We start from the raw sequence: 21,720 nt of genomic DNA, 5'->3' as shown, positions 1-21,720 counted from the left end.
ATCTCTCCTCTTTGAAATACCCCTAGCTGCTGACATGTATTAAAGAAACTGAAGGCAGACACAGAAAAACCAAGCAAAGAAAAAGGGAGGAAAAAGCAAATATGGAAGAGCAGTTGAAGACTATCACTCAGGAAATCGGGGAACCCAAATTCGATACGCTCCGATTCGGACTCCAAAGCGTCAAAGGGGAAATCGTTGGATCGCATCCCCTTGAATCTGCTTATCATACTGTACTATTCCTCTCTATCCTTGTTCAATTACCAATTGTTTTGTGTATTATTGCTTTTTAAGTATTTTATTTTCATCGAGCTTTTTATATATGGATTGGATGCCATTTTTTTATTTTATTTTTTGTGTATTTCAATGACATTAGACGCACGTGAGGCAGCAGCAGATGAAGAGGCAGATTCTGGCCAACGCTTACGGGTCGGCTTTCCCTTTGAAGATGGAATTCGATCGAGAAATCCTCTCCAAGTTTGTGTTTTTCTCATCTCTTTTTTGCTTTTTTTTTCGCTGAAAGTTACAGTCTTGTTATATAGTGGCTGTGATTAATGGGTTTTATTGATGATTTAGGGCTTCTTTACAATTTAGGTTTTTCCCTTTTCTTTCAGTATTATTTGTGTCATTTATGCTTGTTAATAAGTTGCTAGCTTGACGGTGTTTTACTTTGCTTTATACCTTAAAATTCGAATAGAAATTGGGGCGATGAACTTTATGATATCTAATGTTTGAATTGGATCTGGGCTTAGTGAGTAGCGTGTCTCAATCTATACGGTTCTATTGTGTGGCAGTATGAATTTAAACTGTTGAAGGTTACAAAAATTTAGAAAGGAGGGTTTTTGGAGGGAATAAGGAATTAATGTTGATGGTTTGTGCAGGAACGAGATCATTAATCCTGGATCCTTTTGACATAAACAAACCAATTGAGGGGGTTTTTTTTTGGGCCCCCTGTTCAGCTTCCTCTTATTGCTTTTCTTTATGCCATAATGTTCCTTTTTGCCATGCTACTTGACTGCACACATGAAATGTCTAGAGTTGGAAAAAGTGGCTTTTCTAACGTTGGTTCTATCTCAGGCTGTGAAATTGCATCTTCAATTGTTTCTTGCAACATCTACATTCTTCTTGTTGATGGCTCACTTTAACTATTCAGCTCTTACCATCTTGTGCCCGTGCTTATTGAATATTAGTGGGAGAAGCACACTATGTCTCTGCATATTTTAACAAAAATTAATAGATGATTTTGAAGAAAGATCTTCAAGTTATTGGTAGTCATGACTTTGGAAATAATTTGAAAAATATAAGTGTTGCTGTGATAGTTTCATGGTGGTTTAGTGGTTCACCATATGGGGGTAGAATATGCAAAACATAATGTGACAGCTTCTTTTACCATCAGGCTGGTGCTTTATATATATTAGTCTCAATATGAAAGTAATAGTTTATCTATTTCGATCTTGCGTGTATGATGTATATTTGAGGTGATTGATGTTCGAGAAATTTTCTCTTAACTGTTTTTGGGGCAGTATAAGTTGCGTGTGTTGTATGATTCTTTTGTATCAACTTCAGCAACTTGGATAGTCTTCCAAAGCCTTCTCGTGTTATGTATTCTTTATTCTGTGGAAACGATGAAACATACAAGAAAACAACAGAGTTCAAAGGAAGCATCCTTGTATTTTTTTTTTTTATATATATAATTAGACCATTTTAATGGGAACTTTGAAGCTCATTTTGTCTTTTCATAATCTTTGTTCAGGAGATTTCAAAGACCAGCTGGTGCGATTCCATCATCATATTTGGGGTTAGAGGCTATGACTGGGTCTTTGGAAGATTTTGGCTTCGAGGATTATCTCAATGGTACGAACAGCAACTGGATTAGTTTTTTTTTTTGTTAAACTCTTTAGACAAGTCTGTTCTAAAATATTTGCGGATCTTTCTTGTTATTTTCCCCCTTCCAAACTCCAAAAACAAAGTTGGATGTTATAGCTGAAAATTTTGACTTGATTTCCAACGGGTTCATTGGGATTTCAGTGTGAAATATTTCAAAGTTGTCTGGAATGATTAGTATGAGATTGTGATTGTGGCTTCTTATTGGTTCATATTGCTTACTAGTCACCCTAATGTTCGTGGCAGATCCAAGGGATTCTGAAAGTTTCACTCCGGCTGACATGCATCATGGAATGGAAGTGCGTCTTGGAATTTCCAAGGGACCAGTCTGCCGCAGTTTCACATGAAACAGTTAGCTGGAATTATTGGAAGACGATTGTTGATTTCTGTACTACTATTATTCATGTAGTGAAGCTGCTGCTTTCTTTTCATGTCATGGCTTGCTTGTACTGTACGCTAGTCCGTGGAATTTTTAACATATTCGACGTTGCAATGATGAACAATTCGGTCCTAAGTTATGGCTTTCCTTATTGCTGAGGTCTCTCTGGGTCATGGTAATCTCCCAGACCTAAAGTTTGGATGGTGATTGGAAAAAAAAAAAAAAAAAAAAAAAAATCAGTACAAGCATTGGATTGGATTGGACACCTGCAGCAGCCTTCTTGTTCGCGAGTCAGACAAAGAAAAAGAAATCACGTTCTCTTTTCCCCTCGCAAATGCGACGAGAAAGTGATAGGAGGAAGTCTTTTAAAATTTGCAATCCTACCCACTCTGCAACTGCTAGAATCTCAAAAGCGACCATCAATCGTAAAGATTTTGACTGTAGTCTCTTTTCTTCTTCTTCTTCATTTTTTTTTTAATTATTTTTTTGGGTCCGGATGCGCCTCTGTGTGCTTGCTTACCAAACATCTGAACTTAAAAAATTTTGGATTCATATTTTCCTTCGCCTTTTAAATTCCACCATTCTCCTGTTAAATTTTAATAAGTAAATTACAAAAACTCTCAAACCAGGCGTTGTTCAAGTCATGAACAAGTGAATCACTCATCACCATTGAATTTGTTTTTTTTTTTTTTTACTTTGCAGTTCACTTTTCTTCCTCCCAAGTCCCAATTCCTAACTTTGAGTAATCAACTGCTCCTTGTCATCCTGATCCAAAAGCATAGCAATCTCCTCTAAATGTTCCTTCCACCTGAAAAGCCACTCTGCCACTTCCTCCACCTCCACTGACCTAAACCTTAGGTGTCCAGCTCCTACGCGGTAATAGCAAAACCCTAAACCGCAGAGATGGAAGCTCGCCGAGTCCCGCGGGCCGTGAGCGACCCCAAGGTCAGACAAGTCGGGTTTTTCGCTCCCGGCGCACCACCCGACCGGTCCCAATCTGGTCCACCCCATCCCGCCTCCTCCTCCCCTCCTGTCTCTGACATCTCCCCCTCCGGCAACTCTCTGTCCCCGGTGATGATTCCTCCGCCGCGTCACCTTTCCGCCGATCTTGCTCGTGGGCCCCATTTCTCTCCTGCTGCCCCGCTCTCCCCTATGCGTGCCGCTCGCGACTCTATCCCCGTCGGCAGCTACAATCCCTCCGAGTTTGTCGCTCCCACGGCCTCAGAGTTCACTGACGATGCTCTCTCCCCTAATTGGACTGCTCGCCGGAGCAATTCTGGTAAATTTGCTTCCTCCCTGCCAGCTGGTGGATTTGATATGTCATCCCTTAAGCAGAATAATTTCCCGGCTAGTAGTTTAACCACCGTCTCCATTGTCAACATGCCCCCTGGCATAACAGGTAAATTATCTCCTCTATCCTTGCAAATATTTTCTCATCTTCTCCTCCCATTGATATACTGGATTTCACCATTATTCTTCAAGCTTCGGCACGGTTTTTGGGCATCTATGGCCTTGCCTTATCTTTTTCCGTGGGTGGTTGATGCTAATTTTTTTTTGGACGAAATATAGAAAAAGATGGCGGAGCTGGTGTTGAAGTGCAGAAGGAACGATCGAAGACGGGATCCAAGGCCAGTTCGAAGCCACTGAAAGAGCAGACCACAAAAGCAGAAAGGCGTGCAATTCAAGAAGCTCAACGAGCAGCAAAGGCTGCAACTAAAGGTCTGCATTTGGTATATCAAGTTCCAGTTTGATTTTTTTCTTCCGAGTCCTGTCAAAGGTTTCCGTGTGCACTTAGAGTGCTTTTTCGATCTCTTAACTTTCTTTGGAAAGTACATTTTCTCATGCAGTTTCCTGGTTAATTCAAAGAGTGTGCCTTTACTAAGCTAATGATACTGAGCTTCTTTTTTTTTCCAAGCTAAAAAGAACCTTGACTGTTGTTTCGGGAAGTAGCTTCCCCTCCACCTGAGAACTTTAATGAATTCTGTTGTTGTACTCTGATAGAATTCTTATTGACGCCAGTGATGAGACATTTATTCATTAATTAGTGACTCAAGTACTCAATAGCTGTCATTGTGTGCTTAATTTTCGAGGTGATCTTATAAACTGTCATTAGTATCAGCTTTATATTGTCCAAACCAATATCACTGCTCATCATAGCATAGTATTTTTGGGTCATTGTTGTGTTCAAGTATAATAAAATCATCCTTTTCTTGGTATATACATTGCCTTTGTGCTCCGTGAAGGCAATTGCATAATATTTTTTTTTTTTTTGGTAATTATTGGGCAGGTGATGGTAGTAAGACACCAGCTGCTTCATCTGGTTTGGGTTCTTCAGCAAATGCAAACCCAGGGAAGGCTGCAAAGGCTTCTCCACAGAAGAAGGATAACTCTCCTGTTGCAGCTTCTGAAAAAAGAGGCAGTGATCGTCCACAAGACAAAGACAGGAAGAAGGATGTCCCTCACCCCCGTATGCAGTTTGATGATAAGAGCCGAGTTGAGAAGGCAAAGAAACGATCTGTTGTTAAGCAGACCGAAGCAAAGAACAGGGTTGAACTGTTTAGGCATTTACCTCAGTATGAACATGGAACAAGGCTCCCTGAACTTGAATCGAAGCTGTTTCAACTAGATCCTGTTCATCCTGCTGTTTATAAGGTGAGGCTAAAGAACTTATCTTTTGTGGATACTAATACTATGAAGTTTATTTTTATTTTTTTGGGGGGGGGGGGGGTTGTGGAAATATTTATGTTTGAAAGTTTTTGGCTAAATATTCGCATTTTTTCCATTAGAGAGGCAGCAACTGTTATCAACTCTGATGTGTAATACAATTTTCAAATTTTCTTTTTCCTATTTTCGTTGGGATCTTGACCTGACACTAGTTGTGATTTATGTACCTATAATCAGGTTGGTCTGAGGTATCTAGCTGGTGATATATCTGGTGGCAATGCACGCTGTATTGCTATGCTTCAAGCATTTCAAGAGTCAATTAAAGACTACTCAACACCGCCTGAAAAAGCTCTTATTAGGGACTTGACTTCGAAAATAAATTCTTATGTATCTTTTCTGATTGAGTGCAGACCCCTTTCAATCAGTATGGGCAATGCTATTAGATTTCTTAAATCAAAAATTGCCAAATTACCTTTGGCCTTGTCTGAATCAGAGGCAAAAGCAATTCTTTTGTCAGATATTGATCGATTTATCAATGAGAAGATAATTCTAGCTGATAAGGTAATAGTCAGACATGCTGTAACAAAGATTAGGGATGGCGATGTTCTTCTCACATATGGATCATCCTCTGCTGTTGAGTTGTTGTTGATACACGCCCATGAGCTTGGCAAAAATTTCCGTGTTGTGGTGGTGGATTCACGTCCAAAGCTTGAAGGGAAGCTGTTACTTCGCAGATTGGTAGGAAAGGGTATTAGCTGTACATACACTCACATAAATGCTGTTTCTTATATAATGCATGAAGTTACTCGAGTATTTTTGGGTGCTTCCTCAGTATTGTCTAATGGAACGGTTTACTCGAGGGTTGGCACTGCTTGTGTTGCAATGGTTGCTCACCAGTTCCGAGTTCCAGTACTTATATGTTGTGAAGCCTATAAGTTTCATGAAAGGGTGCAGCTCGATTCAATTTGCTCTAATGAACTTGGTATGCATTTACTTTTGCAAATCATATGGAATCCGTTTAAAATGTGATATAGCTCTGTGTCATCATTTTTCTTACTATTCAGCTGCCCTTATTACACTGCAGGTGATCCAGACATGATTGCAAAGGTTCCTGGTAGGAAAGAAATTGACTCTTTGGATGATTGGGCCAATAGTGATAATTTGCAGCTTTTGAACCTCATGTAAGTGAGGGTTCTTTTTTTTTGTGGGGTGGGGTAGGTGGGGTGCGTGTGTGTGTGTGGTTATCGCATGGATTTCAGGTACCATATCCATAACCTATGTATGCTCATTGTTTAATTTTATTGTAACAGTTATGATGCAACACCATCAGATTATGTTTCGATGATCATCACAGATTATGGTATGGTAAGTGTTAGTAAGTTTTAGAATAGATTTACTTGCCACAAGAAACAAAAGAAAGAAAAGAGTACTTGTTGTCTTCCCTGATTGCTTATAATATGACTAGGGTACATGCTTGCAATAACTCAACTGAGAACCATGTGCTGCACCACAATGTTTGTGTATGCAGTCAAGGATGTCTGCTCTGGCCCCGTTTCCTTTATTATCTTGTCCTGTGTCCTTACGTGGGCATATCCTGGTGTTTTTTCCTTGATGCCCCCCTTCCCTCCCCTCTCTATATCCTCATCTCAGTGGCATTGTGCATGTTTGCACCAAATGGCGTTTTGCCTTAATATGCTAACCCGTAATCTTTAAACATTTCCAGATACCTCCCACTAGCGTACCTGTCATTGTTCGAGAATACCGCAGAGAACATCTATGGACATAGCGGAATATAACACCTACTATACATTTATTTGAAGCTTCAGTGGTGGGTCTTGAGGATGAGAGAGAGATATTGGCAATCTTCAGCAACTTCAAATTAGTTTCTCCTTGATTTCTTTTTTGGAATAATGAGTTGTCTTTTCCATGTACGTTATGTTTTTGGTTTGATTCTATTTTCACCTGACTCTGTGAAGAGTGCGTTTCGTCCGCCTCTCCGAGCAGTTTTAGGAAAATATGTAACGTTGTTATGAGCTTTTTAGCCCTCTTTAAGGAAATTTGCAATTTTTGCTCTCCACAAAGTCCTTAGTTTAAGATTCTATCCGCCGGTAGACTATTTCCGGGGCACATCACTTTTTCGTAGATTTGAGATACGTCGCTGAGTTTAACCACGGAAAGACTGCAACATCCTGCCTATTTTTGGTGTTTTAAATGTACAAGAGTTTTTTTGAAAGAAAAAAAAAAATCGCCGGAGCACACCTGCCTGATACGGGCAAAGGTGCGGAATGGACGCTGGAAACCGTAGAGGCAGAAGCAAGGAAACCAGGTGCACTTGCGTCGAAGGTCATGCATGAAGGCACACCTGCCTGATACGGGCAAAGGTGCGGAATGCGGAGGCGTGAAGCTTGCTGGAATCTCAGTGCAGTGAGTACCTGGCTTGGCAGAACTCAATCCTGTATTTAATACCATCCGCTTGGCAGCCAATGAAATGTTTATTGCAATATCAACCCTGAAAACTTTCTATTCTTTACAAATTCACCCCAAAGGCACGAAGCAGGTTAAGCCTCAAAGGTTTCAAAAGCATTCCAGTTAATGCTTACTCCACTGTGCTTTTTGTAACGTCACTTTTACCGTTAGCGGGTGAGATGACAGCAAGAATTACAAAACCACCCAAAGCAACAATCAAGATCCCTAAAGAGTTTACCAACAATGCCTCTTTGGAGTAGCGTGACATGATCTGGTTGGTTTGAAGAAATGTAGCCTTCTCTAGAATACCAGTAGTGCAAGTGGCAATAGCAAGCGCATATATATAGACGCCAAAGAACACGTGCCATGGCAGCAGACTAGCTCTGCTGTTCCTTGAACCACCTGGATACCAAAACGTTACAAATCCAGCAGCCCACTGCACTACAGAACGTAATATTTAATATGCGGTCATGAAATACTAATCCATCAACAATCATGGTGCAAATTTTAGGAGAATATAAAGGAGGAAACAGATGTGGACTTGGGCTGGGGGGTGAGAGGGTGGGTGAATGGGAAGGCAAAACAAAAAGCTCCTAGAAGCACCTGAATGGCAAACAAGAAAAGACAAGCTAAACCCAGCCACGAGTGAAGACTGTAGAAGTTGTCGATTCCTTTGTCATTGTGAAACTTCCATGCAGCCCATAAGCCAATTACACTAAAAGAGAGGGCCAAGAATTGCAGGAGGAGGTGAACTAATTTTTTGAAGCTTTTTGTTCCGGGGACTGTCTTGTATGCCAGCATAGCTGCAAGAATTGACAAAGTAATTAAAAACCACATTTCTGACAACATCAGCTACGTAGACTACATTAAGAAGTATTACAAGCCAACACATTTGAAAAAGCGATATCCATCACCAGATTAACAGACAAGCCTCAAGAATATTCATGACAACTGACATAAATATAGATATCTGACAAACTGGGAATAGTTCTTATAAAGTTCTTAGCAGTTTCTTTAATAACTTGATGATATAGCTGCGTGTAAATTTCTGAAACTTCTGAGAAAAACTATTACTTATCACGGAAAAGTTTGCCTTAATGGTTCAGGAAGTTAGTCATCCACATGAAAAACACAAACATTAAAACTAGAAAAACAGAATTTGATGCAGATTGACAGAGATTAGCAAAAGACATGGTATGGGTGTCCAAATTAGGCTTTTGATGATGTACATTGCGTACCAAGCCTGTTCTACGACACCTATTTGGGGTTCATAACTTAACTCCCAAAAATGACCCATTGGGAAATGACCCGACAATGCAAGTCATTCAGGTGCCAACTTGTAGCCCGGATATCACCACAGATACAGCACATTCCTTATCAGGCCTCGACTACAAATGCTATCTAGACTTCATCTTTTAGCTGGGAGACTGTAATATCGGTGAATGACTCAACAAACTTAAGAAATAGAAATGCAAATCAACCAGCCGTAAGTCTAGGCATTAGGCAGCCTCCAACATTGCAACAAATTAGACGTGTTCAGGATTAATGTGATTACCAGTTACCAAATTTTTCTTAAATTGAAGATTCAATAAAATTAAACATTAGCCTTTCGATTTAAGGTGTTGATCTGATAGCTAATAGGCCTCCACAAATGATGACAACTAAACCTCCAATTACTTGCGAAGATATCAGAAAGCAGTACAGATGCGTGCTCCTGAATACATGATGAATGAAATGAATCAATAATGAACAAATCAGGATAGGATTAATATGGGAGAGGTCGATTACTCCTTAGTTCAGTACTCAAACGAAGATTCTCACCTTCACCGTTTAGAAGTACCAGGCCAATCACCATCAAAACTGGATGAACCTGAACAAAACATGAAAAACCAAAATTCAATAAACAATCCGGAACAATCCATAGAGGACAAAACTCAATGCTAAAACCCCTCAAAGCCCAAAAGAAACAATAAAAGGATCCACCGGTGCTTGATTCATAGAATGCAGGTGGCAAATAAGTCGATAATTGGAAGAAAGAAATAATTGAAATTTTCGGGAATTCCCCAAAAAAGGAAAAGGAAAAGGAAAAAACATTAGATAGAAGTGGAATAGTAATTACATTAAAGATGAGGTCTTTATTGGTGGAGACGAGGGCCAATCCTCCTCTGTAATGAACCGTCCACGTTAGCACTGTTACTGTCACTGCTATCCCCAGTATCCTCACCACTCCGTAGATCGGAAATCTCACAACCGGTACCGCCATTTTCCCGTATTAAACTAAAGAGTTGAATTTGAATTTTCTGTTGCCTATTACAGATTTTTACAGAGACTAGGGTTTTCACAAAAAAAAAAAAAAAAGCAAAAAAGCTCTGAGAATTAGTAGGACAATAAATTTTTCACGAGAATTGATCTTCTATTGAAGAAAAGAATATACAGGATGTGGTCACCACGTCTCTCTCTGGATTTCCAAGAGTCTTTCGTTCTTCACAGTAGCAACGAGGGAGCATCAGTTTTAGACTTTCATGTGCCACGCTGGACTCCCAAAAAAGTCCACTCTACCTTACGTCTCTTGTCGTAAGCTCTTAACCCCGCTCAACGTCGGCCGAGTTTAATCCTATGCGTTGTCGGTCGTCTGGGCCTTTGCACACGGACATGCATATCGGGCTTTCGTGAAGTCAGCCCAATGACATCCCAACCCCACGCCACACTGGACTGTGCATGTAATCCTTTACCTCTGAAATCAGCCCATTTGGAGTGTTACCCTTTTAGAACAGTGATATATACATATATACATATATATATGTATGTATATGTTATGTATTTGGGGTCAATCAGCAACTCCTACTCCTAATTTATCCTACACTAAAAAGGGCCTAATTGGATCAAAAAGGGCTGAAGGGAGAGAATCCTATTTAGATCGAACGGGTGCTGCATATCCTTTGTATTTCACTTGTACTTTATATTTCACTTAGTGAGCAACTCGAAGTTGGTTAGAGAAGTAACATTATCAGGGGCAATTAATTAGTGGTATGTATATTCAAAGGACAATCCCTTAGGGTGCTCAATTGTTAGTTTTTAGGGCAAAAAGTCTCGCTAACCCTTAAACTTTTAGTTGCATAAAGTTTTATACCCTTTTTGACGCTCAATATATCAAAAGTGAAAATCGTTGATCTTCTGTTGATTTGAACCGTCATGTTTGACGGAAACACCATCAAATGCGACATGACAACATAAAATCAAGGGCCATTGAGAGACATTTTGTCTTGACGCTCTTTCACTCACTCTTCTTTTCATATTTTTTTCTTCCTCTATTCTCTAAATTTTTTGTTATCTTTTAATTTTTTTTTTTTGTCTTTCTCTTTTTGTAAAACCCTTAACTCGTTGTTGTGCTTAAAGGCTACACCTTCTGCAATTTTATCTAGATTTTTTTTTATTTTCAAGTATAAGATCTTTTAATTTAGATGTTTCTGGAAGAATTCTTTAGTTCTTGACTTAAGGGAACGAATTATTTGTGGTATCATTAAAACATTACAGGATGGTTTTGGTACATGTTGCTTTGTTGTAGATATTTCAAGGGTTTCCTCTATCTAGGATGCCATAACGAAGTTGATAATGCTTTTTTTTTTTTTTTGTTAAAAAAAAGGGTAGATTCAACTCTGGTCACTGATTCGGCCTCCAGGACCATAAGTTGCTTATAGAGGTACTTATAGATCTCCCACCAACACAGTTATCACATCGGCAACAGAATTCGAACACATAATATTTTGTGAAGAAGTGACTTATTCTTGCAAACTGAACCAACTTGTGTTGATTGATAATGTTTGCTGCTCCTCTTTGGATCGCGGTTTTGGTTAAGGCTTGGAGTGGGCTGGACATGGAAGCCCATGTGGGTTAATTAAAACAGCAGCTTTCTGGTTTTTGCAAAAATTTCCTCCAACTCCTCTACTTGTTAGGTTTCATTTCGAGATTCAACTCAGAAAGAGAGATGGAAAATAGAGATATATTATATTGTTCTTTGATTTTCCTCGTCCATCGCACTTGATAGTGTTTTCGTCAAAGATAACAGTTGAAATTTGAAGGATCAATGGTTTGCACATTTGATAGATCATAGGTCAAAATTTTCCTGATTACTGTTCAAGAGCTAAAACTTTACACACTAATGGTTCAAGGGTCATCAAGACTTCTTAGCCTAGTTTTTATGATGCGGTGCATATTGCACTTGGTTATATATCTAATTAAGAGTTTAATAAAATGATATTGTATTGGAGATCATTAAGAGGAATCTCGTCTTATGTGTTAATTTTTTTTTTGATAAAAGGAAACTTAGGGCTTGTTTGGCACCCTAGTTTTTTATCAAGTTTTTTAGCTACTAGTTTTTTAACAACTTTTGCTACAGGAACCCCAAAAAACTTTTCAAAGTTTTTTACCTACACACTTCAAAAATCTATACACAAAAAATTTCTCAAAAACTTTTCTTCCTCCCTCACCCAAGTGACCCAACCCACCACACCAGACACAGCCTCCACCACCTCTCCCGGCGCCGGTCACCTATTCCGGCGCCGCCGGTAACCTCAAAATTTTTTTTTGAATTTATGAGTCCCTCACTCTCAAAAATTTATTTTATATATTATATATTTACATATTTATTTAAACATATTATAAATATTTTATTTTATTTAAAATATATTTTTATATATTTATATAAATATTATATACCATATAAATTAATATTAATATAAATATGTAATTATACATTTATATAAATATTATATATTATATATTTAATATATATAATACATATTATATATATTACACATTCATGTATATATATTTATGTATATTTATATACAATTATATTATGTATTATGTATAACATAATACATTTATACATAATATTAACACACAATATTAATTATACATTTATACATAATACTAATACATTTATACATTTATATTAATTATATTAATACATTTATACATAATATTATATATTTATATATTTATAATAAATTAATTTATATATTTATATAATATTCATTTATAATAATATACAATTATTACATTTGTAAATATATTTATATTATGTATTATATATAATATAATACATTTATATATTTTTATATAACTATATAAATATATTTATTTATAAATGTATTATAAATGCATAAATATATATAAATATTTAAACAATAAAAATTATAAATTATAAACAATATTAATTATATATTTATACATAATATTAATACATTTATACATTCATATTAATTATATTAATATAGTTATACATAATCATCATATATATTTATAAATTATAATTTATACATTTATATAATATTCATTTATAATATATACATTTATATTAATTATACATTTATAAATATATTTGATTAAAAGGAGGCCTCGATCTATATAAGTTGGAGTTAATGTTAGTCACCCTTTATGGGTGACAGCTCATAATCTGTTACAACTAAAAAAAAAAAAAAAAAAAGAGGAAACTCTTTTGTGCTCAAACTTCTTCAAATGTAGAGTCAATAAATTAAAGGAAAATCGTCCAAAACGTCTTTCGCATTTTGTAAAATGACTTTTTTCATCATTCACTTTTAAAAGTGTAATTTTATGTCCCTTATATATTCACATCGGTCAAATTTAGTCCCTAATTAGGTTTTCGATCATTTTTTTGCCGGAATCCATCACGTGCAAGGCACGTGATCATTTTTAAAGGGTAAATTTGTTAAATTATATTTTACATAATCTGATCTATAGTCCTCCACATTTTATAAAACAAATTTTTTCGTTCCTCACATTTTATAAAATAATTTTTTCATCCCTCATATTTCACAAAATGAATTTCTCCATCCCTCACATTTCAAAAAATAAATATTTCCATCCCTTACTAACTATGTATGTGAGGGAAACCCTAAAAAAAATGTGTGAATATATTTTGTTTAAACACATGTATATATCTATTTAATTTTGTTTAATAATACGAAAAGCATAAATATATGTATGTGTCTATTTGATTTCACTTAATAATACGAATACCATATATTATACATGATCAATTGATTTCATCTAGTATTAGTTAGTAAATAATCTTGCATTCATTGTCAAGTTGGCCAATAAAACTATTTTCGATCAAAATACAATAAGAATATGCATATTAAGGTTCTATTGATAAATATTAGTCATAATCATACAAAAAGAAAAGATAGCCCACAAGTTGGGCCCAATTACATACATGTATTTATGCTATTATTATTAAGCAAAATCAAATAGACATATATATATATATATATGTGTTTAAAAAAATGTATTCATGCACATAACTAGTGAGAAATGAAAATTTTAGTTTTTGAAAAGTGAAGGATGGAGAAATTCATTTTGTGAAATGTGAGGGATGAAAAAATTTATTTTATAAAATGTGGAGAACTATAGATGAGATTATATAAAATATAATTTGATAAATTTACCCTTAAAAAATGATCACGTGCCTTGCGCGTTTTGGACGATTTTCCCATAAATTAACACTTCCGATAGTCCAATCTAATCACAATTCATTACAACTGACTTATCATAGAACAGACATAATTGGTACTTGCTTCACAATAATTTATTTTGCTGATTTCGACTAGAATTCATTATTTAATTATTACTTGATCCCCAAGCCATAAAAGATATGACTCATTTAAAGTCTTATTAATGAAAAAGACAGTAACAACCTTAAAAAAAAAAAAGACAGAAACAAGAAATGAGCAAAGGGGCTTACAGACAAAAAAAAAAAAACAAATAAAGAAGAGAAAGAAATGAGCATGGAGAAAAACAGGAAGTTCCCAGCCAGCCCAGCCCGGCCCGCCCCATCACGAGCCCCCATTGAAGCCACATGGGACACAGGAGATTAGATTACCGATTACTTGTAAGAAGAAAGAAAGAATGAGGTACTTATCCCCGCTTTTGCTTTTCTGCAGCGTAAGCCAGGCGCCTCATTCCCAAAGCTCCTGACCTGATCCAACCAGCACATCAACACCTTGGCATTTCAATTCAGTATATTCCTTTTCCTTCAATGACCATCTCATCCCCGCAGTTCCCCAAATTTACCATCCCCCGTTTCAGTAGTGACTTGACCAATCCGGGGACCCTTTCGTCACTCTACGAGAAAACTGTCGGAACCCCACGTTGTAACCGAAAGGCGGCCGAGCGAATTCCCAAAAATATCCCTGATTAACGGATAAAAGACAGCATAAAATGAGGAGAGCGGAGGTAAATTCACATATCGGAGCTGCTGTAGGGCCATCACGAGGACTTAAAAAACAAAGCAAAAATAAAAAAGGGAAAGAACGTGAAGCATCCGCGCACACCACAAAGGTGGCTCTGGAAAAAAAGGCGGAGAGATAGAGAGAGAAAGTAATAGTGGAAGTTGGTTTTGAGACGTTATCGGGTTTCACCCCTTTCATATTGGCCGGAGTTTGGGAACTCTGTTCACGTCCGGCTAGGGTTTTTTGTGTTGTTTACTTCACAATTTAAGGGGTTTTCCTTTCCCTTTCATCCTTGCTGATACTAACGGACTGTCGAATTTACTGTAAAAACTCAGACTTTGTTCTTCTTATGAAGTTGTTCCTGAATTCCGCGATCTGGAGTTTGAGGAATTCCAGAGGATCAATTTCGGAAATTTAAGCGATGTTTACGCCGCAGAGGAAGCCATGGTCAGGGTGGTCGCTCAATCCGAGGAGGGAACAGAATGGGTCGGCAATTGCGTCTGGTTCTGCACCAGGCAATTCCAGCCCTAGAAATGGCGAGACTACTGTTGGGAAGGACAAAGGGTTGCTTTTTATTGAATCTACTCCCGACAGTTTGGCTGCTGAAAAGTATGCGGAGTTGGATAAGGAAGCGGTTTGCGACAAGCTTAGCAAGCTTGAAAATGAGGTGAGTAAGAGCATTTACTTCACCAGCAAATGCAAATTTACTTCTTTTTTTTGTTCTTTTTTTCTTGTTGGGTTAGAGTGATTTGCTTTGAGTTTTTGTGCGATTTACCGATAGTTTAATGATCTTGTGACCTTCTTGGTTTTTTTTTTAGTGCAATTGGCTTTATCTTAATGTGTTAGATAAAAATGATTAACTATGTGACTGTTGTAGGACCAATGTTCTAGTAGTATTTGAGTTCCTTAATGGTGCAGAGCTTCGTTTTGATGCACCTGCACTCTACGTTGTATTACCTTGTAGGAGTTATCTCCAGTGACTAGATGCTGTGATTTTATGCCAGTTATGGTTTTAAACCTGCAATTCGTATGCTTCTGATTCTGCATTTGATTCCGTCTGTATATTTGTTTACTGCAATCTGGTTATGCACATTAAGTTTCTTTTAGGCTGTCCTGGGAGATTAAAAATGAACCTTGATTGTGTTATATACCCTTTTTTTTTTCGGCCTGACTGGTGGATTTGTTCACAGCTTTTGGAATACCAGTACAATATGGGCCTCCTATTGATTGAAAAAAAGGAGTGGACTTGCAAGTATGAAGAACTAAAGCGAGCTTTAGCAGATTTGGATGATGCATATAAAAGAGAGAAATCTGCACATTTCATTGCCATCACTGAAGTGGAGAAGCGTGAAGAGAATTTGAGGAATGCATTGGGTATTGAGAAGCAGTGTGTGCTTGATGTATGATTTCTTCTTTGCTATTTCATTTGTAATTGATATCTTCTTCTTTCCTTTTTGAAGAATTTTCTACTAGTCCATGCTGATTTTTTTTTGCCTTCAGAAGATTATTTTCTTTGACACTTTTTTCAGTAGTTTGGCGACACTTTGGGGAAGTTTTATACATTTTTGACCACCTATTTTCATGCTTAACTACAAAAGATTAGGAAGCGATATTAAGTTTATGCTTTCATTTAAGTACATGGTTATGACCCTTATTCTTAGTCAAGGTTATTGTTGGTTGTTAATTACTGCAGTTAGAGAAAGCCCTACGCGAGATGCGTTCGGAATATGCTGAAATTAAATTCACAGCTGATTCAAAATTGGCTGAAGCAGAATCTTTGGTTGCTAGCATTGAACAGAAATCTTTGGAGGTAGAAGCGAAATTGCATGCAACAGATGCCAAGCTTGCTGAGGTGAACAGAAAGAGTTCAGAAATTGAAAGGAAGTCTCAGGAATTGGTGGCTCAAGAAATTGCACTTCGACGGGAGCGGTCATCATTTGCTGCAGAGTATGTTTCACTGTTTACAAATGCTTCATTTCCTTTATCTTTGTGTCTCGTGAATCTGTTCGGGTTCTCTTAATTGACTGGTGAATTCCTTACGATGACAATAATATGTTGTTTCTCACTGATAATTTCTCCTCTTTTTCCAGGCGTGACATGCATGAGTCATCTTTGTCCAAACAAAGGGAAGACTTGCGAGAGTGGGAACAAAAGTTACAGGAGGGAGAAGAAAGACTTGCTGAACTTCGAAGGTTGCTTAATCAGAGAGAGAAGAGGGCAAATGAGTATGATAATCTGTGGAAGCAGAAACAGAAAGAACTTGAAGTTGTGCAGAAGAAGGTTGATGTAGCCAATTTAAGTCTGAAGGAAAAAGAGGAAGACATGAGCCGCCGCCAAGCAAGTCTGTCTTCGATGGAGAAGGTAAGTTTCTTTCTCGTCTTGCCTACTTTTAAATCCTTAATTGGTCCTTTTTTGTTTTATCTGTGTTTACTTTGTTGCAGGAAGCTGATACAACGAGAAATAGCTTGGAATTGAAGGAGAAGCAATTGATTGAACTAGAGGAAAAGCTAAATATGAGAGAGAAAGTGAGTACTTGTACTTTGTTTATTTGTTTACCTGATTGCCTTTGCCAGTTTAACATTGAGACATTTGATGGTAGGACATACTCTTATCTTTGTTTTACTGCTGTGGCTTTGTGTAGTTTAAGTAGTTTGTAAATAGATAGTGATTTTTAGCACCAAAGCTTTTCATGCTTTTAGTCATGTTTGTTTGTTCAATACTCTTTCAAAATTGATCCTTGGAGTTGGTTCAGTTTTGGAACATGTAAATTTTGAACTCTGTTGTTTTCTTTATTAAATCTTTTCCTGGACCATTGTAGAAACTGATCTAGTATGATTAGGGTTCTAATGCAATTATAATGTTTGTAGACCTTATTTTGCTTCCTCCTGCTTCTTTTTGGTACTGCCTGCTGGAAAGTATTTTCTTATGTATGCCATAGTCATGCTTTTGACTTTTTCTTTTACCATGGGTGTGTCTTCAGGTGGAAATTCAGAAACTGTTAGATGAACACAAGACAACCTTGGATACAAAGGAAAAGGAGTTTGAATTGGAGATGGAACAGAGAAGGAAATCTTTGTATCTGGACATGGAAAATAAGGCAGCTGAAGTGCTCAAGAAGGAAGCTGAACTTAAACACATGGAAGAGAAAATCAGGAAAAGAGAACAGGCTTTGGAGAAGAAATCAGAGAAAGTGAGAGAGAGAGAGAATGAACTTGAATTGAAGTTAAAAGCTTTGAAAGAAAGGGAAAAGTCCTTGAAAGTTGAGGAAAAGGACACGGAGACTGAGAGGAAGCAAACTCTTGCTGAAAAAGAGAGTTTGCTTGTTCTCAAGATTGAGCTTGAGAAAACAAGATCTGATATAGAAAACCAGCAATTGAAGATTCGTGAAGAAATGGAGCAGCTGAAAGTAACTGTAGATGAAAGATCTGAACATGCTCGGCTACAGTTAGAACTCAAACAAGAGATAGACAAATGTAGGCTCCAAAGTGAATTGCTGCTAAAGGAGGCTGAGGATTTGAAGCAGGAAAGATTAAGATTTGAGAAAGACTGGGAAGAGCTGGATGTGAAACAAACTGAGGTTAAGAAAGAACTTGCTGATTTTGCCGAACAGAAAAACTACTTTGAAAAAATGAGATGGGCTGAAGAGGAAAGGTTGAAAAATGAGAAATTGGAAACTGAGAATTATGTTAGAAGAGAGTTGGAATCTCTTGAAGTGGCTAGGCATTCATTTGCTGCCACAATGGAGCATGAAAGGACTATACTAGCTGAAAAAACTGAAAGTCAGAGAAGCAAAATGCTGGATGATTTTGAAATCCGGAAAAGGGAACTTGAGTCTGATATGCAGAAGAAGCAGGAAGAGATGGAGAATCAACTGCATGAGATGAAGAATTTTTTTGAACAAGACAGAGAAAGGGAACTTAACAACATCAATAATCTCAAGAATGCAATCCATCAAGAAATGGAAGAGTTGAAGGTCAAAAGACATGCCTTAGAGAATGAAAAGCAGGAAATTTTTGCAAACAAGAAGCAGCTTGAGGTGCAGCATGGTGAAATGCGCAAGGATATTGATGAGCTTGTTGTTCTTAGTAAGAAGTTGAAAGATCAGAGAGAACAACTTGTCAAAGAAAGAGAAAGATTTGTTGCTTTTGTTGACAAGCAGAAGAGTTGCGAAAGTTGTGCAGAATTAGTTCGTGAGTTTGTGACATCTGATCTTCAATCTTTGGATGGGATCAACAATCTAGAGGCACCTGTGCTGCCAAAAATAGCTGAGAATTATTTGAGGGGGGCTGCTCATGGCAATTCTGAGACAGAAAATATAGAGATATCCCCCAGCGCAGTTGAATTAGGTTCCCCAGCTTCTGGTGGGACTATATCATGGCTTCGAAAGTGTACTTCAAGCATATTCAGATTCTCGCCCGGCAAAAAGATTGAATTTACTGCTGCTCGAGGTCTGACTGACGGAGCTTCCTTGCCTGGGAGTCTTGTTAATGTAGAATCACGAAAAACATTGCCGAGCAGTGAAAATGAACCGAAAATTTCTTTTGGAGTTGCAGAAGATTCTCTTGATATCCAAAGAATTCAGTCTGACAACAGCACCAGGGAGTTCGAAGCTGGTCCAGATCCATCAGTTAATGACCGTAGGTCCCAGCATTCTAATCCAAAGGTACAGAAGAGGAGACATGGTAAGAGAGGGAGGCCTAAAATTAATAGAGAAGGGTCTGGGAAGGTGTCTGTTGCAGACCGCCGCAGGGTTATTGATGAGGATGCTTTTGTTGAGAGCGATGGTCAGCGTGTTAATGGCAATATTTTTGTTAACGAAGAAAGTCGTGGAGAATCAGGAGCAGCGGTAAACGGAAGAAAGAGAAACCTCACACAAACATCACAAGCAACCCCCAGCGAGCATGATGGTGAATATAGTGGATATTCTGGTAGCGTCACCGGTGAAGGGCACCGGAAAAGGAGACGAAGAGTAGCACCACCTGTTCAAACTCTTGGTGAAAAACGATACAATCTCCGGCGACCTAGAAGGTATGTTGCTTTATTTGAACGTATAGTATTTATTTGTGTCTGGTTTGTGACCTTTTGAAAACTAAATTAGACTCCAGATGCTACAGGAATTCCAGATCCTGTTTTTTGGACCACCAGTTTTCATTCACGAGTTTAATTTAATGACAAATAACATCTCTTTGCCATCTTTCTTATTTCACATGCATTGTGTTACACCCCATCCCCTGCCTTTTGTTTCATCCTTCAACCATCAATCTTAAATACTGAAAAGGCATTTGTTGTGGTCCAGTGCAGCTGCAGCAGCTGCTAATGGAGTCTTGTCTGATCCCAGCAAGGAGAAAGATAGAGAAATTGGTGGACATAGTAGTCATGTAGAACAAATAACTGGTTCTAAAGCCACACATTCCAATAATGTTGAAGTTGCTAGGATTTCGGTGGAAGAAATTCGAGATTCTGATGCTGCAGGCTCTGCTTCTGAGGGTGCTAAAGGAGATGGTGGTGAGATAAAAAGCATCCCTACTGCCCATGAGTTTTCAGCAGACAGTCCTGTTATGGTACCCCCCTCTCTCTCTCTCTCTCTCACACACACACACACACGTGTGCGCGTGACCCATTGCTCTTGCTGAGCATTAGATTATGTATTTGAAGCCTTGAGATGGTTTGCCATGAACTGGAAATTCTGTTTGGTGTTGATGCCAGAAATGTTTGGAATGCCGATAGGCTTTAGAGAAAATGGAAATTGGCTGCCCTAAACCCTTCTGGAGTAGGGAACTGAATGATGAGGATTTTGTTTATACTTTTCTATGCACACCTTCTTCTGTAGGCACTTGTCCAGGCTGTCCATCATTTTTCTTTCAATATGTTTCTTGTAGCAATGGTAAGAGGGGTATTGAGGAACCCTGATGAAAATCGATTTGATCATGTGGAGGATCACATGCAGTTTGTAGTTACGTTTATTGCTAACACGGATCCATTTCTACCCTCTTGTGACAGTTAAAAGATGCAACAGTTGCTCAAGATGGTGTCAGTGACACTGTTGAAGTTGAGTTTGATACGAGGGATGAGGTAAATGGGACCCCAGAAAGGGCGAGAGAGGACAGATATGTGGAGAACAAAGGTCAACCTCTCGAAGACGAAGAGGATGATGAGGTGGACGAGTTTGATCACCCTGGTGAAGCATCCGTTGCGAAGAAAGTGTGGAATTTCCTTACAACATGACAGTGCATGCCCCAAATGTTCCCCAGGAGTTCTCTACCTTTGCTGCCTAGAGGTCTCTTTTGTGTAGTAGTAGTAGTAGTGTGCATTATTTTAGGAAGTTAGTCAATGACGCCATCCAATTTAGATGAGAGTATTTTGGTTTTGCCCTTTTGTTATTATTAGGATGTGGGGGCCTCTATTGATTGACAATTGAAATGTCGATAACTGTAGTGATCTTGACCACTATGTACAAACAGTGAACCGGTGTTTCTTAACTTTGATTTCATGATTTACTTAATTGTTTGTGTCAAACCCTTGCTTAGGCCCGTCTCACTTTTGTACCTTTTGATACTTGCGCCTATCGAGGACCCAAATGGTAGATGGACTCCTAAATATTTGGTGGTCGTAAATTAGCGACCCATCTTGCCATCCATTTGGAGTGAATTGGCCTCCCACAGCCAAAAATTTGCATCGTCCCAAAACCATTATATGTTCTTGATTGTACAGGTGGTATAGGGTTTGTTTTTTTCTGCAGTAGCATTTTCGTGGACACCTGTATCGGGCATCTCTCTTCTAGTTGTGACACTATATGCTTGGGCGGCTCAAGAGCTAGCACAATAGATAATGTTAGACGTTAAAGCAACAAATGTTGACAATAAAAGAACAAATTGCAAAAACATGACAAATTTTATCACTTTTTGAAAATAGTGTTCTAATCCTAATCATCTAAATTCAAATTTGTCCATTTTTTACCATGAACTGCTGCACAGAGCATTTAGGCTATGTAGCCATTTACATGCTCATTGACTGTGATATTGTTCCCTACCAGACTCCTGGAAAGGCAAAAGATGATACAGAGCTAAGGCTGATTCG

General features: G+C 37.9%; 4 protein-coding genes across 6 annotated transcripts; 3 read left to right on the top strand and 1 right to left on the bottom strand.

The window, feature by feature from the left end:
* Positions 1–2,411, top strand: LOC113698063 (cyclin-B1-2-like). The gene is made up of 4 exons (XM_027217733.2): positions 1–230; positions 374–474; positions 1,751–1,851; positions 2,128–2,411. The coding sequence occupies exons 1-4, from the start codon at positions 102–104 to the stop codon at positions 2,226–2,228; spliced, it is 432 nt and encodes a 143-aa protein (XP_027073534.1). The 5' UTR covers positions 1–101; the 3' UTR covers positions 2,229–2,411.
* Positions 2,412–2,967: 556 nt separating this feature from the next.
* LOC113698061 (uncharacterized) lies at positions 2,968–6,997 on the top strand. 2 transcript variants are annotated; one of them, XR_003450089.2, is made up of 8 exons: positions 2,968–3,659; positions 3,830–3,979; positions 4,548–4,912; positions 5,162–5,662; positions 5,757–5,906; positions 6,009–6,105; positions 6,235–6,289; positions 6,648–6,997. XR_003450089.2 is itself a non-coding variant. In XM_027217731.2 (7 exons), the coding sequence occupies exons 1-7, from the start codon at positions 3,164–3,166 to the stop codon at positions 6,708–6,710; spliced, it is 1,971 nt and encodes a 656-aa protein (XP_027073532.1). In that variant the 5' UTR covers positions 2,968–3,163; the 3' UTR covers positions 6,711–6,997. The 2 variants fall into 2 exon arrangements, 1 of the variants encoding a protein (XP_027073532.1); XM_027217731.2 differs by having other exon boundaries at positions 5,162–5,906.
* Positions 6,998–7,397: 400 nt separating this feature from the next.
* LOC113698062 (transmembrane ascorbate ferrireductase 2-like) lies at positions 7,398–9,945 on the bottom strand. The gene is made up of 5 exons (XM_072057172.1): positions 9,825–9,945; positions 9,510–9,719; positions 9,212–9,260; positions 7,994–8,193; positions 7,398–7,826 (listed from the first exon to the last, which is right to left on the bottom strand). The coding sequence occupies exons 2-5, from the start codon at positions 9,651–9,653 to the stop codon at positions 7,521–7,523; spliced, it is 699 nt and encodes a 232-aa protein (XP_071913273.1). The 5' UTR covers positions 9,654–9,719; positions 9,825–9,945; the 3' UTR covers positions 7,398–7,520.
* Positions 9,946–14,659: 4,714 nt separating this feature from the next.
* On the top strand, positions 14,660–21,145 carry LOC113700147 (nuclear matrix constituent protein 1-like). 2 transcript variants are annotated; one of them, XM_027220651.2, is made up of 8 exons: positions 14,660–15,310; positions 15,834–16,043; positions 16,337–16,590; positions 16,734–17,004; positions 17,085–17,168; positions 17,624–19,671; positions 19,940–20,204; positions 20,644–21,145. In XM_027220651.2, exons 1-8 carry the CDS (start codon positions 15,065–15,067, stop codon positions 20,866–20,868), a joined length of 3,603 nt encoding a protein of 1,200 aa, XP_027076452.2. In that variant the 5' UTR covers positions 14,660–15,064; the 3' UTR covers positions 20,869–21,145. The 2 variants fall into 2 exon arrangements, with proteins under 2 accessions (XP_027076452.2, XP_027076453.2); XM_027220652.2 differs by lacking the exon at positions 20,644–21,145 and having other exon boundaries at positions 14,723–15,310; positions 19,945–20,207.
* The last annotated feature ends 575 nt before the right edge of the window (positions 21,146–21,720 follow it).

Source organism: Coffea arabica, chromosome 7c (assembly GCF_036785885.1).
Source record: "Coffea arabica cultivar ET-39 chromosome 7c, Coffea Arabica ET-39 HiFi, whole genome shotgun sequence".
NCBI classification, from domain to species: Eukaryota; Viridiplantae; Streptophyta; class Magnoliopsida; order Gentianales; family Rubiaceae; genus Coffea; species Coffea arabica.
Note: the sequence above shows the minus strand (reverse complement) of the source record. Positions and strands in the feature narration are given on the sequence as shown.